Source organism: Fukomys damarensis, unplaced genomic scaffold (assembly GCF_012274545.1).
Source record: "Fukomys damarensis isolate Sample0158 unplaced genomic scaffold, DMR_v1.0_HiC HiC_scaffold_5, whole genome shotgun sequence".
Lineage (NCBI taxonomy): Eukaryota > Metazoa > Chordata > Mammalia > Rodentia > Bathyergidae > Fukomys > Fukomys damarensis.
The window spans coordinates 14,259,129-14,276,829 of record NW_022900917.1 but is presented as its reverse complement, the minus strand read 5'-3'; the positions used below and the strand labels follow the sequence as shown (position 1 = coordinate 14,276,829).

Below are 17,701 nucleotides of genomic sequence, written 5' to 3'. Positions count from 1 at the left end.
TTAATTTTAAAACAACTACTTTTAGAAATAGAAAACAGCAGCCAAGATACAGTATGATCTTTAGAAACTTTGGAATGGGTAGAACAGAATGTTTTCAACCACCTACCAGTACGATCTCCTGTGGAAGATACTTTGATGTCACTTTTTGCTTTACTAGTAAAGTTGTGTCTGACTCTCTTCAGAGACACAGGCAAATTTTTATAAATAAGCAACCAAAAATTAGTGCTGAATTAAGTGGCATTTAATGTCCACAAGTCATTTTGATGTGTGAAGTTACAAAGTGCCAAAGTCACAAGAACCATAAGAAGCTTTTCCATAAACAAACCAGGGTGTCATATGAAAGCTGCTTTCTAAAAAGAGTAAACACACATTCCATGTAATAATAAATTGAGGCAGAGTTAAGTGCTGTTAAGAACATCAAATTAACTGCAAATATTTCAATGTTGGTTTGCTCATTTATGATATGAGATCATGTTTAGGTGAGAAATGTCCCCAAACTACAATTTAATACACTGGGGAAAAAAAATTACAACCAGAAATTCCAGTTAAAGTCTTTAGATCATTTCTATGTTTTATGGGTTCATTTTGCCTAGAAGAGCTTAAACTAAAGGAGTTTCTCCATTTTGGAGGTTTTGTAGATTGACTGATTTCATCATGGTGCTGTGCCTATAGTCTCTCCCTGAGCTACACCCCCAATTCTTTGTACTTGAGATAGGGTCTTGTTAAATTGTCAGGGCTGGGCTTGATCTTGCAATCCTGCCCAGCCTTCTGAATAGCTGGGATTGCAAGTGTGTGTGGACTGTGTCCAGCTTGCAGTTGCTCTTAATTTGGGCTAATGTATGGAAAAGACAGACTGAGTGTGGAGACAAGAAGCAGTTTTCCTATAAAAATGGGTGTTCAGTTTGTATTGAAAATATTACTGTAGTTTTTTCCACATCACTGATAAACGTGGTGATATTAATGCTGAACCATAATATTCAGGAATCAAAATGTGATGCTATAATTCAAACAAAAAAAATGCACTTTAAATCAACCAAATAACCATTTCTGCTGAACTCTGATCATTTTAAAACTTAAATGTCTAATGCTATTCATTAATCTACTTACAAACACAGTAATTACTAAGATTTAATCTACAATGAAATAAATTTAATGAACTCAAATAATTGATGAGTGAACTATCTGGGACAAGATATGTGCAAAGAAGATGGGAGTAGGGTCATTGGGGCAAAGTTCCGTAAAAAACTTCATTAATCAATTTAAAACATATTTTTATTCCTTTTATTGAAGTTAACATAAACAAAATTCAAAAATTTGTGGAATTTTCTGAGTTTAATAAATGTATTCACCTGTATAATGCAATGAAGATACTGAACATTTCCCGCATCCAGGAACTGTCCTGGACCCTCTTCCAGTCAATCCTACTATATACCGTAGAGCAGTGATGACAAACCTTTTAGAGACCGAGTGCCCAAAGAGCAACCCAAAATCCACTTATTTATTGTAAGGCACCAACACTGCAATTAAGCCTAAATACTGAGGTTTTCATTTTGATTAAATGAAACAAAACAAAACACCTCATACATGCACAATAACATGGGTGCCATCGGTTCTCCACCACTGGCAGTAGTCTTTTTTTTTGCTTATTTTGTAGGAGTCAAGGTCTCACAAAATTGCTGGAACTGCCCTTGGAACTCAAAATCCTGCCTCTGTCTCCTAAGTGGCTGGGATTACAGGAGTATTCCACATACTCTATAGTTCTTTCTTTTAGTCTGCAAAGTAGTTTTGAATATATGAATATAACACGTGTACTTACCTTTGTTTTCATGAACATTAAAATTTTATTAGTGAAGGTTCTAAATATACTTCTACAAACTTTTGTGGCTTTGTTTTCCAATATACATTTTCATTTTCCATGGTTGAACACTGAGGAATAGAACTGCTTTGTAACAAAGTAGGTAATCATTTTCCTGATGACTAATAATGACTTTTCATATGTCTGCTAACTATTCATTTAATTTTTATTGTGACATGCCTATTAAAATCATTTGACCATAAAAAGACTGGATTTCCTTTTGAGTATGTGACGCAAGTCCTTTGTTTAATATGAATAACATGAATATTTTTTCCAGTCCCTGCCTTACCTTTTTGTATTCTTAATATATTCTTAGAAGGGCTAAAATTTTCAATTTTGATTTGCAAAATATTTTTGGTTGAAATCTAATTTATCATGTACTTTGTATGTGTCTGTCCTAAAACACACAATTCATAAAAGAAATATAAACAGCCAATTTACATAAGAAACAAAATGTATTTGACCTAATTAAAGAATATATTAATTATTAAAGAATATGTTAACTATTCCACTTGCAGGAATTTATCCTTCATATCTAATCCTACACATGTAAAAATGACATATATATAGTTACTTACTGTAGCAAAAGACTGCAAACAATCTAAATGTCCAACAAATGGAAAACCCATTTTTTAAATGATGGAATAATCAATACAGTAAAATATAATGAAGTGTTCAAATGGGAAGGGGAACAAGGGCGGAGGAAGAAAGGAAGGACGCGACAAGAAAAAAGTGAAAACAGAAGGGAAAAAATGGAAACAAAGTTTTTATACACAGGGAGGGGAGCAGGCTTGGGGGGGATGGGAAAAATAAAATTTATTAAAAAAATATACAACAAAGGCATAAAAGTGTTACATATTCTTAATAGAAAGATCTTAAGATTTATTGTTAAAATGAACAAGAGCAAGATGTACAAATGATATATGTAAAAAGAAAAAAAAGAAAGCTATGCATGTTACTAAGATACACAAAGTATCTCTGGAATCAAACTAACAATAGCTGTAAGGCCTTGAAGGACCTGGGACTGGTAGGCCTGGGTTGAAAGGAGCTTTCTCATTCTACCTTGTTGCATATAGTGCATTTTAAACTTTAAAGAACAGTTATGTGTTACTTAGTAAGCAAATTAAACTCAACAGAAAAAATTATTTTTATTGCAAAACTTTAAAAGCACAGAGTAACTATTTTTACCTTATTTCCATATCCAGAGCCAGTAATGAAAAGCACTGCTATACCATATACTGCAAGAGAATAACTATGTATGCTCATCTCTTTAACCTTAACTACAATTATGTTCTTTGATGTAGTAATTTCACTTTTAACCTACCTTAGGAAGAATAATAAGGAATACAAACAGAATTAGTATATTCATACATGATGCAACTACTGTACAAAGCAAAAATTTAAAAAATAACAAAAAATTTCAAATATAAAACAACTATAAAAAATACCTATTATTCTCCTTTATTATCCATGTACTGCTTTCATGATCAATAGATGAGTAGAGCTTTCCTTCTAAAACCTGGATATTCCTCAGCATGATGCTGATGTGATCAGGTAAAAACTCTACTTGAATGTCCTCCTTGGTAATGTCTTCTGGAAGCTGTACTCTTACTGTCAAATCATCTTCAGTCTGTCGCCAGTAATACAAAGGTTCCACTGGGAAAGGATAAATGCATTATGTAATAATAAAAATGAGACTGAAACATACAAAATTAGAGATTATGAATATAAAAATAAACACCAATCCACAAGAATCTCAAATGAACACACAGACTGCATTGGGGAATTTTCACTCAAAGAGCTCCAGCAATTGTATTAGACATTTTCCTCTTCCAGGCTTACCTAATTACACACATGACAAGCATTCATAAAATACACGGACATTAATTCTTTAATTAATTCTTTATTCCTGTTCCCTCTCTGCCTCCTTATATCCCTCCTCTCCTTTTCCCTCTTTCTCCTGTAGCACCACACCAACATTCAATTCAACCAGACTCCTAGTTGCAAAGAATATGAAATATGCCTCCATCATAACTTAGCAAGGCAGTTTACAAATAATAATAACTCAGTTGATAACTTGTCAGACAATGAGGATGGGAAGGGACTATAAAATCACATGAGCCTTGAGTATAAAATCCAAGGAAGCAGGCTAAAGGGAAGGTTAGGAGTTTTAAAATCTCCTCAGTGAAGTATAATGTCAGTTGCTCTCAATGTCTATTTGTGCCTTTAGAGATTATGCTTTAGGTCTTAAAATGTATTATTTAACAATACCAACTATCCAATAGACAATACCAGTCTTCTTGTGGTTTATAGAAAAACAAAACCAGCATGCATTACTCAGAAAAGTATTAAGTGTGTTAACAAACTATTGTAATTTCTAAAAATTATAACTTTTCCTTTGAAGTAAAAATTGTGTGACAAAAGGGTAAATTCAAGTTATAATATAAGGTATCAGTAAGAAAACCAATAGTTGTATTCACAGTGATTTAAACACTTGTGTTTCACTTAGCTGTAATGTGTCTCAGAACTTCACGGTCCTTGGCTATGTGGGCAGAATGGTTCTAATGGTCCAAGCATTCACTTATTCATTTCTTTGCACCTAGTCACTAAAGGAGTTTAAAAGAGCATGTCATCTAGGGATTTATGCAAAAGTTTTAGGAGAATTTAATGTCATAATTAAGACAGAATGGTAGTACATATTTGGAAAGGGATCTTAACATAACCTAACAAAAAAGCCCATCGTCTATGAGTAAACAATTGTTATGTATTAAGAGACTGACACAAAGGTATTTAGGCGAATAAGCACAACTGCTTTGTATTGAGAGGTGCATACATTTATAAACCTGGGGTTATTTTAAAGTATTTAATTCTTTAATATTTTAAATACTTTGCAAATAATTCATTTTTAAACTACAAAAAGAGGGAAACTAATTTTTAAGTCATTAAAAAAAAAGAAAAAGGAGACCCAAAGAATAGAATGTATTCTTAAATACTGTAAAAATTTCAAATAAATGTAATATTTTCTGGCTATATACAGCTATGGAATCAGAAATATAATCAGCACATGTTCTCTTGAATAGCTTTAAAAGAATATATATCTTTCATATATAAATATAAACTTCTTCTAAAGATTTGTTAATCTCATCCTAAAACATGACCTTTATTTATTCATTCAATATTTTAAAAATCTACTGATATTGCCCTCAAGGAATGAACTGTCAGTTTAATAAGACAAGAACATGTACAGTAGTTTAGCTTATCTCAAAAGAATACCATATTCAATACTATCATATTTATTTGGCATTTATTAAACAAATATTTATTAAACATCAAGCAAACTGACTTTCAGGGATAAGAGGGGTAGGGATGAATGAAAAAAATGTACCATGTACACTTATAAACTCCCCATGATAAAATTAATCATTATGTAATATAAAATTTACTAAAAATAGTTATAATAAAATATCTGTGATAATTACAATTTTTTCCTTCTGATACAATACTGGGGACAGAATGCTGAGACTTCACACTGATCTATAATCCCAGCCCTTTTTAAACTTTAATTTTGAGACAGGGTCTTGCCAACTTGCTAAGCTGCCCAGGCTGGGCTCACACTTAACATCTTCTTGCCTCAGCCTCCCAGAACACTGGAATTATAGGTATGCATTATCATGCCTGGCTTGATAATTGCAAAATGAATAAATTAAGCCTGATTACACTATTCAGGTTGTATATTTTACAAAAGATTTCTTTGAAAAATACAGTAGAAAATAAAGAAAAATTAAGTACCTATCCTGCCCTGGTAGAGGCCATAATCTGAGAAGACAAAACAGAAAAGATAAACATGTATGTGCATAAACACAGAGGAGTTCTAGGTATGAAGATTAAACACAAAATTACCTTTGTTTTTCTCTGACATGTCTTCATCCATATTTTCTTCAAACTCCTGACTAATAGGAACAAATGTGAAGGCCTTGTAGGAAATAATCATTAGATTGTTCCCATTTGCCTCAATAGCAGCGTAATGTGGCACTGACTTTCCACGAAGAATACGACGCTTAGTAATTTCAAATTTTACATTATCTAAAGAAAATAAAGTATTTTAGAACAAAACATTACGCTTAATATTAATTTTAAGTATTCTAAATCGACTATTAAAAGGCACACTGTCTTTTCAAAATAAAAATTTTCATAAGAATAAAAATTTTACAATCTAATTTTCCATAAATAAATCCCTATTTAATAATATTCAGTCTCAGATAAAGATGTGGTTTTTCTGTAAAATGGAATACTACTCAGCCATAAAGAATGAGAAATTAAGAGTCATTCATAGGAATGGATACATATCTATTAAAAGGCACACTGTCTTTTCAAAATAAAAATTTTCATAAGAATAAAAATTTTACAATCTAATTTTCCATAAATAAATCCCTATTTAATAATATTCAGTCTCAGATAAAGATGTGGTTTTTCTGTAAAATGGAATACTACTCAGCCATAAAGAATGAGAAATTAAGAGTCATTCATAGGAAAATGGATACATATTGAGGATATACTCCTAGTGAAATAAATAAGTCACATGTGTAAATACCAAATAGCTTCTCTGGTGTGAAAAACTATAATGGTACATAAGATCCTAATGATATAATTGACAATGCGAAATAGGGAGAAAAGGGCTAAAGGTGTAGGGAAAGTGGGAAGGGTAGTGGAAAGGTAATAAGGGAAAAGAAAAAAATATGAGAAAATGGAAATCAAGTGTTTGTAAATGGGGAAAGGAGGAAGGTGAAGGGAGGGCAGGGATAAGGGGAAAGAATGAGAACCAAGACCTGTCATGTAGAGGTACAAGATCCCAATGATGAATGTAACTGTACCGTATACCTAAAATGTACCAATAAACTCAATGAGAGGAAGTAAAATAAAATAAAAATATTTAGTCTCATAAAATTTGCTGTCCAATGTGGTAGCCAATGGCCACAAGTAGCTGTTTAGTTAAAATTAAGCAAAGTTTAAAATGCAAGTTCTCAGGCATACTAGTCACATTTCAACTGCTCAACAGCCAAACGGCTAGTAGCTACTATATGTAGTAAGCAGTACACATATAAAACATGTCCATCGCATAAGTTTCCAGTGGATAGGAGAACTCTGGATATTCAAAGTGACTGACTTACCTAAAATATCACCTTTAAAATAGCGTTTGTAATTTTAAAGATATAAACAATTAAGTAATCCCCCAAATTTGCTAGATTAACTAAATTTATTCTCCAGTGAAGATAGGATTATTTTGTTTTAAATAATACTTTCATCTGAGTCCATATCTTTACTTACACTGTTACTCTGTAAAGTGGGTTGTAATTGTAAGTTTCAAACTGAGTAGTTAAAAGTCAACCCAGTATTATAGTTATTAATTAAATCTAATAATGTAATTTGTTCTAAAACATCTGCCATTGTTTTGTTCTAAAACACCTGCACTCACACATTCAAACTATACATATTTAAGAACAGGCTAGTAATTTCATGAAGGAACTAAAAACTACGCTTCCTCTACAGATACATGCAGGACAAACAGTCCTATGAATACCCAAACTTGGGTGCTATACATTTTATAGAGGGATTTTTCTCAACATATGTGGAACAGACAGTAATAGGTGATAAACAGTGGATTCGAGTAAGTAAATTTTTCAGAAACGACTATGCTTAACATATAAAAGGGATATTTATTGCATGTATGTTTTCAATTTCAACTGACTACATTATATATAATTAGTTCAGTGTTTCATTCAACAAATTCTGGAAAGAGCAGTGGGGAGGAGAGGGATGCAGCTCAGTGCAAAGGCCCTGGGTTCAATCCCTAGTACAAAAAAAAGGAGGCAACTATTAAACTGGGCATGGTGGTGCACGTCTGTAATCCCTGCACTCAGGAGGCCGAGGCAGGGGGATTGCAATGAGTTTGAGACCAGCCTGGGCTACATAATGAGTTCCAGGTCAGTTTCAACTACATAGTGAGACCCTGCCTCAAAAAAACCAAACAAAAAAAGAGGGGAAAAAGAACAAAAAAAATTAACAGCTAAGAGCTAAACAAGACATTAAGAATGATAAAGGAGACCATAAAGAGGATAGATGTTTCTATAATTACAATCTTGGAAGGAAAAAGACAGATGAATCTAATTATATGTCTAGGTGGGGTGGGGAAACACAGATGAAGATGAGGTGATAAGACTCAAAGTAGACTGATGCTGTGTTTGAAAACAATTTGATGAGACACTGTGTACTGTGCTAAAGTACAGAACCAAGTGTCTTGGGAAAAGAGAGAAGGAATATATATGATAATTTCTATTAGTGATTTATATTTGTAATTTAAAAAATTCAATCATCTATTTTCTAAAGTAGGAGTATGCAAACCATGGCTCATGAGCCAAAGTTGAATCTAGATCTAGTTTTGCATTGCCCGTGAATTACAAATTTTATTTTTAAATGGTTAAAAGTCAAAAGAATATTTAAATATGCATAATATTCATAGAACACTCAAAGGTCAAGATTCATAAACAAACTGTTATTGGAACACAGCTCTACTCATTCTCACATGGATTGTCAATGGCTGCTTCTGTACCACAGTGGCATGGTTAAAAGGCTATGACACGGACTATATGTTTACCATCTGGTCTTTTGCAGAAAAACTTTTCAATGATTAATCTAAAGTGTTAAGTTATTGTGCTCTTCCACAGATGAAACTAAGTCCAGGGAAGAACAAATAAATCATACTGAATACCTCAAAGAACAAATTTAGACGATTTAATAAGCTTACTAATGATTTTCATTCATATCTATAGGAACATAAGATATATCTTGGTGGCAGTGCTTATTTCAGAATTAAAGGAAAAGACCTTAGAAAAAAATTGATATCCTTTCTTAAATCATAAACTAGCTGTATTCCAAGAAACTAACTTTCTGTAGAGATGTAAGTTAATTTAGTAAGTTAATAAAAAGTAACTGAAAAAAAGTTCTGTTGGCTCTCAAATACTGAAAAAAAAAAACCAACAAAAACACTTGGTGAGTCAGTAAGAAGTAAAGAAAGGCCAAGGACACACTCTTACCATTATAGAAGCCTTAATTAATACATGAGAAAGTAATTTCTAATGTCAAGTTAAAAGCTGACAGGTTCAATCAAGTAGCTCTACTTTCAGGACTTTTTACATATGGACTCACACCAGGTGAGAAAAGGAAGTTTTATGGAGAATAGAAGCAAAAGGCAAAGCTCAGTGAACTAAAGTGTTTATTTCTGTCTTGGTATTCTTATTTATCCACATTTAAATTGAACCATAGTTTATCGTTCATTTACACTTGGGTTTTATATATATGATTCTTGTGTGTATATTCCTGGCTATATTAAAAATGTGCAAATGAAAGTCTTCAAAGATTATGTAATATTTGCAATTTTACAAACACATAACTGGCTATGGAAACATTATAGCTTTATATAAGTCAGACCTCAAGACAAACTATAGATATTTATCGTACTTGGAGGAGCAGGTGCTACAACCATAACACAGTACCTAAGGAAAAGCAAACAGCATTTACAGGGATAACCTTGTATTTCAAAACCTGGTAAATGGTGGTACCACTAGAAATTCAGAATTTCACTTTATTTTACCTTTATTTTTCTTACTGATAGTGATCCATTCCAAAGAAACATAGAAATCACTTCCTTTCATATCCAATTCCTCTTTCTTTATTCGAAGAAGTAAGGTAGCTATCGAATGTTCTTCAGCTTTTAGCAAAGAGATACTGTGAATTATGATGAAAGGATCCCCAAGCTCTTCATTGAACACAATCTACAAAATAATTAGATGTACAAAAATGTACATTTACATGAACAGACAGTACAGGAAGAACACATAAAATCCTAACAAAATTATTTTGAATACTATTAGAATTAAAACGTAAAATGAGCATTTAAATATAGGCTGCATCTAAATAAATATTCCTTGAAGAAAGAACTTTAAAAGAGTATGTAATAGTAAAAAAGAGGAAAAAAAATCAGTAACCTTGGTTTAAAAACAGAAAATTACAAGGCATCCAAACAGCATCTAAAGGAGAAAAAGGACTTAAAATAATCTTCTAGAAAATAATTCTAAAGGGGAAAAAGTGCTCTACACTGAAAGAAATAACACAGGCAGGTCAATGTTCATTTCTCCATCTTTTCTCCTGCCTCACACATGATTTACTTCTGCTTCATCTTAGATTCTAGACACTGTGTGCAAGTGTACACACCTGTGGAGGTAAGTTTTTTCCCTATTGTTTTCATTTCCTAGAAGTTTTCAAAGAAAATAAAAGGCATCAGAAAACAAATCACTTAAATTCTTAATAAAACAAATAAAGCCCATTTACATTTAAAAGATAATTTGACAAGTTTTAAAATATAACCTTCAAGATGTTCTCCCCACCCAATCAAATATAGACACTTAGAATCCTATCAAATTATACCATAAAGACAAGATCTAAAGGACTATTACATTTTTATTAAAACATTAATTGGGAGTTTTAAGACTTGATTCATAAACACAACTCCTAAATAAATAAAAACACGAAGAGTTGAAAAGAAAACCTAACTAAAAATGTCAGCCCTTTTAAAATCTGTACGGAGAGATTTCATATATCTTTCTACTTGAAAGCCTAATAAAGAAAATTGAGCCACGTCATCAATTTCTCTGTGTTTGAGCTCTTTTGCTCAAGTTGTTTAAATAGTAGCCCTTAGGCATTCACTCTGAAGACTTTCATAAACATACACACACGCCCTCAAATACTCCAAACCAAGATGACAGATGAAGACAGTTTTAAATAGGTTGACTGAGCTTTGCTTTTGCTTGGGGGTTAGTGGAAACTAAAGGCAAGAAGAGAAAATGACAGATTTTGGCAGGTACAAGCAGCTAGTTTATTGCTTCCTTTTTCTTCCTTCTACTCAGTAAGAAGAAATGGAATGAGGCTAGAGGAAAAGATGACTAGACCCGTAAAAACAGTCATACAGAGACCCTTAGTCTCCTTTATTTTTTATGAAAACAGAGAGATAGATCTTTTGTAAATGAAAAGGGGATCTAGAGACTCCTAGTCCCAACAAGCCTGGCATCTCAACTATGACACTGTTGCAATCTAGTGCCTCTATCAGTGGTGACACATCTTGAGTAGGCAGTCCTCTTTATCTCCTTTAATTTCATTTTCTATACTTTAATCACCGCCACCATCATTGCCCTCTTTATACCCTAGCATGCCCCTTAATCACATCCACCTTTAGCTTCCCTTTTATTAAACCAATTTCCCCAAAGTCCTAAAGCTTGTCTAAATTGTTCCTTAACATGACCAATATTCTATGGTATCCCTTTTCCCTCAATTAATGCCAAATTTCCATTCTCCTCCCATTGCCTCCAAATACAAAAAACCCTTTTATTAACTGAAAACCTCTCATAAGGATGCTTATTTTATTACAGCAGTGTATAGTACAAAGGGCATGAGATAGACTTAAATTTTTAAGTGATTAAAAAATTATTGAAGGCCTACTGTATGATAAGGGAACACAGAAACCAAAAGAATGATGAGTCCATATACACCTCTTCTAGTTGATTTCATGGTTATGAGCAGACTCTGATGCTGTGGTCAGCTATTTCTAGCTGACAGTAAGCTGAGTCAGTTCTCCCTGCTCAAAATCAACAGAATTCTAAGTGAAATAATAAATTCTCATTTATGTTTTTATATCTACCATTTTCAAAACACCTTCCTTCTGTTCAACTATCTAAACCTGAAACACATTACAGTGTTTTAATTTTTGGTTTTAAAGCTAATAACAGAGGCCAGAGTAGAAAATGCCAGAACATTCAATGAATATTTGAAACTGTGAATTCAAGCCCTCTTATTTATTTTATTTTTTCGGTAAGAGGAATCACACTTGCCAGGCAGGCACTCTGCCACTGAGCTACACATCCTCAGCCCCAAGACCTCTTTTAAACAAGCAGTTATTATGGTTATTTATTGTGTGTTTTGAATATATTACAACTTGGAAGTATACCATTTCATAAAACTTAGAAAAATAGGTAAGCTCTCCCTGGTTTTTCTCACATAATTAAAGCCTTGTATTTACTGCCATCTCTTGATGGATAAAAATATTTTTATAACATCTAAAAATATTAAATTTATAGTTACTCAAATTAAAAATATTGAGATTTATAGAGTAGTAGTATTACATGTATTTATTAGTATAATTTAAAAGAGCTGAAACATTAACTCATTTGATAACTCATCATTTTCTTCTACTTTCAAAAATAGGCTCTGGAAAAGCTAATTCCTTGTTATTAGCATCAAAATCCAGACTATTCAAGAACCACGCCTGCTCCTGACCCAGCCGCCATTGCTCAAGTGCTGGGAGGTAGCCGCAGGCGCCCCTGAACCCCCATAAGTCGTGCCCCCACCGCACTCTCAGACCTCCTGTGTCAGTCTTTGGACCCATTCTGCAGAGGCAGAGGTGGTCATCAAGGGTATTTTTCTGAGTTCCCAACTTTGAACATCTTTAAAGAAAGGGCGGGGGAAACCTGTAATAAAATGTTGTGGAGTTCAACCATTCAGAAGATTGGGGAACTCAATCTGGGCCTTGCAGCCTGAGGTCAGTCAGAGTCATGGGGTTCAGCCATCAGCTAACTGAGACCAGAGGTCTTGCATCCTCGCTCCGTCTGAGCAATTAAATGGTAAGTACACTATATTGAAATTTTGTTCACTGTAGACATGTTCTGGACTGCTTCTTGATTTCAATTTAATTCAAATGGTTTAAGGGTGATAGACGAGTGACTACCACAGGTGGTCAGTGTCTAAGTTGTGCTGGATCTTAATGTGTTGCTGATTGTATCAGGTGGGATAAAGCATTGCGGATGATTTGATGAGCTGTTTCTCTGATGTTATGAAGATGAGAATGTGGGTCGTTAGAGACACAGAAGCTAGGGCGTAAATATATAAGGAAGATTTGGGTGATAAACCAGAGAGTAAACCAAGGACAGTCCAACAACAAAAGTAAACATGAGAAAACACTTAAGAAAGACACAAGGACAGACTTCCAGTCCACCAATGGCAAACAGTAGGGCAAATGAGGATGAAAAGGCCGATAGTGAAACACCAGGACACCCTGAACTCAAAGCACAGGAAGTAACAAAACAGATCAATCAGGCTCTAGAAAAATTCAAAACAGAACTAATTTCCCAGATAACCATAGAGATAGTGAGCAAAATGGAAGTCGTGATTCGAGACTCTAGAGCAGAAACTGACAAAAAAATAGATGAGATCAGAACCATGATAGAAGCCATGAAGGCCCAGCATAAGAAAGAAATGGAAAAAATAAACACTCAACATAGGAAAGAAATGGAATCCATAAAACAGATTCAAACAGATATCCAGGAGATTAAACACTCCATAGAAAGTGTACCTAACAGAATAAAAGAATGTGAAGATAGACTCTCAGATATAGAAGATAAGATTGCAGTCAGTGACCATGAAAAGAGAGGTCTCTTAAAAACAGTAAGGGATCATGAGAAATCGATCCAACAACTCCTAGATGATGCAAAGAAGAATAACATAAGACTGATAGGAATACATGAAGTAGTAGGAGAAAATACAAATGACTTAAAAAAGCTGTTCACAGAATTAATGACAAAAAACTTCCCAAAGAGAGGGGAAGAATTTGACATTCAGATAACTGAGGCATACAGGACCCCAACTAGCTACAATCAAAAAAAATCTACACCTAGACATATAATAATCAAGATCCCAGAAACCCAACAGAAGAACAAAATACTACAAGCAGTAAGAGAAAAGAAACAAATCACATATAAAGGAAAGCCCATCAGAATCAAAGCAGACTTTTCAACACAAATCCTTGGGGCAAGGAGAGCCTGGAATGAGATATTTCAAGTACTAAAAGAGAACCTCCAACCTAGACTGATGTATCCAGCAAAACTCTCTTTCAAAATGGATGGGGAAATAAGATACTTTCACGACAAAGAACACCTGAGAAACTACATGAATAGCAAACCAGCACTACAAGGAATTCTAAACAAGATCCTAGAAAAAGACAATGAATGCAACAACACCATGAGGCCCAACAGAGCAAATCAAATAGGCAAGGCAAGAAATTAAAAGGACAATGTGAAAAAGTAAAAAGAGCCAACAAAAGCCCAATAACATGTAATAAGTCAGTACATATCAATTACAACCAGCAATGTCAATGGCCTCAACTCACCAATCAAGAGAAATAGACTGGCAAAATGGAATAAGAAGCAAAATCCAACAACATGTTGTATACAAGAAACACACCTAGTGCAAAAAGAAGCCCAGAGACTGAAAGTGAAAAGATGGAAAACAATTCTCCATGTGACAGGAGCTCAGAAAAAAACAGGGGCAGCAATCTTATCTGCAGACAAAGTAAATTTCAAACCAAAACTGATTCTAGTATTATTGACATAGGACGGTACTGTATCATACCTCTATGAATGTAAAATATCTTATACCTGCTTTATGATACATAGTAGGGACTGTGCTTTATCAGAGCTACATTTAGTGATATTACTCTAGAATGTTCTCTTTCCAGATGATGATTAAGATGCTAATAAAAAAAAATGGTGCTAGGTATCACAACAGCAATAGAACTTTGCTGTTTTCTGGATATTATTCTTTTCTTTGTTTCTTTTTGTTTTGTTTTGTTTTAATGGAATGTGTTGAATGTCTATAATTTTGTTCAGATGACTGCAGAACCTGGAAAAGCTGTTGCTAAATTGAATTTTGGGAAACTTTAACGGTGCTGCCAAATTTGCAAAAAGTCATCCCAATTTACTGTGTTGAGTTGGCATTGTACAGAAATGGACAGCCATCATAGTGGTCTAGAAATGTTAATTTTTTTCATTTTTATTTTTTATTTTTTTCCATGTATACAGGGGTAACACATCGTACTAAATATGTAAGGTCATATCTACGTGGGTTTGATTACAGAAACTAATAAAGTATTCTCTAAATAATGAAAAAAAAAAGAATAAGGTAAGACTATAAGAGCAAGAAGCAATTTAAATATGTTCAGGGACCATTTTCATCAGCAGAATTAAGGATTATTTTAATGTGACATCATAGCTTTTTCTCTTTTACTTTCCTTTTTAGTTTTATTTTAGGATTCCCTATTTTTAATGTTCATACGGAGATTTCTTTAACTGAAATACCGAATAGTTTCTTTGGTGTGAAAAACTATAATAGTACACAGGATCCTAATGAGACAATTAATAATGTGAAATAGGAAGTAAAGGGCTAAAGGTGTAGGGAAAGTGGGAAGGGTGGGGGAAAGGTAATAAGGGAGAGAAAAAAAATATGAGAAACTGAAAAAATGGAAATAAAGTGTTTGTAAATGGGGAGGGGAGGAGGGGGTGAAAGGACGGCAGTGACAAGGGGAAAAAATGAGAATCATGACCTATTATGTAAAGGTACAGAATCCCAATGATGAATGTAACTGTATTGTATACCTGGATTGTACCAATAAACTCAATAAAAAGAAAAAAAAAATCCAGACTAGTCCTTAGATTTTATACTATAAGGGAATACACTGGTAAACAACCAGAGCAGTACAAATATATGAGCAGACCTAACATGAGTGTAGAGAAGAAAAAGACAGCAATGTCAACTTTTGTCAATGCTCATGGAAGTGCTTTACATATATGAAACACTCAGGACGTATCTGCAAAAAAATAAATGTAATTCTTGACAATGGCACCGACTCTAGATCAAAACAGGAGTGGTTAACACCCATTCTCTAAAAAGCGTATCTCATAATTAAATTGAGACAGAGAATGTTACATTAGAAAAATCAAAAAGGTACATGTAGACTGCCTTTGAAAGTGTTATTAAAATAAATAAAGTCCAATTTGCATATGCTTTCTGGACTTTGCATAATCTTAAAAAGAAAAAAACATCACTCACCTCCCATTTTTCAGAAGCACTACTTCCACGTTCACCTGTTTCAATGACATACAATCTTCCAGTTCCATCTGACAAGGTAACCCAAGTGGATGACGTGAAATGCACAGATGCACAAAGGCGATTGTCATATGCTGTCAAATCTGTAGGAAGTCGAAATACCTCTCGTGGTTTCCCTAAAGCAGTGTCCTAAAAGGAAACCAAACATTTCAAGTGATTCGCTTCCTCTTCGGGGATCCACACACATACATGATGTAGTGTAACACGGAAGTTAGAACTAATTCTGCCACCTCTGAGTATGAGCTGTACCTCATGAATTAAATACAGTAGACAGGATGAATGGTATGTAAACTTGAGGCCTATAAATCATCAAACACTTTCATCTTCTTTCTTGCTGTCATTCTTGGATGCCATGCTCTAAGTGAAAGTAGCTACCATGATGTAAAGGTGCCCAAGTAGCTCTCGGAAAAACCCGTAAGGGGAGGAACTGAGGGCCCAGGCCAATAACCAGCACCCTATGAGTAAGTCATTCTTAGAAATGTATCCTGTGGCCTTAATCAAGCTTTCAAATGGCTGCCATCCTAGATGTCATCATAAGCTCACGAGAAACCCACAGCCTGACTACCAATTTAAACCACTCCCTGATTTCTGACCACAGAAACTGTGTGAAATGAGAATTATTTATTGTTTCAAGTCACTAGGTTCTCAAGTCGTTAAAAAGCAATAGATAATATTGCAAAGTAATCTGGTTTACTTTCTCTTTAATTGTAGTTAATGATCAGTATTTTAATTCACTAGTTATAAATATCCCATCATGTTCTAAAAGTCTACACAGTCATTAGCTTGCAGTATGAAATCTCTATATTTTGACTACTAGAAACTTAGGTTTTTGTTTACAAATTTTTAATCGTGTCTGTACCTTTATAATGTAAAGCTAAGAGATGGGTTGCATCACTAAAATGTTTTAGAAGGAAATATATCAAAAGGCTTATTAGGAAATAAGCTTCTTTACATAAAACAAATGGAGCTCAATATAACAACTTTTTTTTCTTTTTTGTGGTTCAAGTTTTACTTGTAGTTAAGATTTTCTTATACAATAAAAGTCATCCTTGATTTCTACTATTTCATTTCTTGCTCCTAGAACTGTTTGGATCATAGACATATTAATAAAGTTTAATAAATATATAATATCTTCAGTCACAGTTTTTTAGTGACCCATCATTTCTTTTTGAAGTATTCAATTTAATTTTCTCTAAAACACCATTTCTTCTTTTACTGATTTGCATAATTATAAATATTAAATATAAAATAACAAGCATAGCTGGCACAGTTTTAAAGAAACAACAAATCTAAGTGTAGTTTAAACTAAACTAATAAGAAACAAAATTGTATCAACATAGTGCTGAGTAGATCAGCAGTAAACATTAAACTTACTGTGGTCTCTAGTTTACATGTTTAAAAAAAAAAAGAAATCAGTTAATCCAGCTATTAAATAGAGGGCAGTTGAAAAAAATTTTACCAGAGGCTGATGTCTGTTATCAGCACGAAGAACATGACGTGGTTACTTCTACTTACTGAGAAGAAATGGACTAGTCAACAAATGGGACACTAGACAACCTCTGGGAAAAAGTTATACTTAATATCTTCAGAAATATTCCATATCAGATAATACCTAAATGTGTTAAAAGAACAGTAAGAGAGCTTTGTTAGAAGGTCTAAGTATTTTTATCATTTCATGGTGGTAATATTTTCCTCTGTATAAATAAAAAATAATGTAGGTTACAAAGAGAAAAACATTTGTCAAAAACATAAAATAAATATCTGTTACATGTGTGTGTGTCTGTGTGTACGTGTCTGTGTGTA

The 17,701-nt window shown here is 33.5% G+C and overlaps 1 protein-coding gene across 1 annotated transcript in view; it reads right to left on the bottom strand.

Moving 5' to 3' along the window:
- The window catches only part of Nudcd1 (NudC domain containing 1), a 74,922-nt gene that overhangs the window by 37,529 nt on the left and 19,692 nt on the right, over positions 1 to 17,701 (bottom strand). Inside the window, exons 3-6 of the mRNA XM_010619539.2 lie at positions 15,842 to 16,027; positions 9,504 to 9,684; positions 5,756 to 5,938; positions 3,304 to 3,511 (exon numbers count right to left, since the gene is read on the bottom strand). Of these exons, the coding sequence (XP_010617841.1) occupies positions 3,304 to 3,511; positions 5,756 to 5,938; positions 9,504 to 9,684; positions 15,842 to 16,027 (758 nt within the window). The remainder of the gene's footprint in view (positions 1 to 3,303; positions 3,512 to 5,755; positions 5,939 to 9,503; positions 9,685 to 15,841; positions 16,028 to 17,701) is intronic.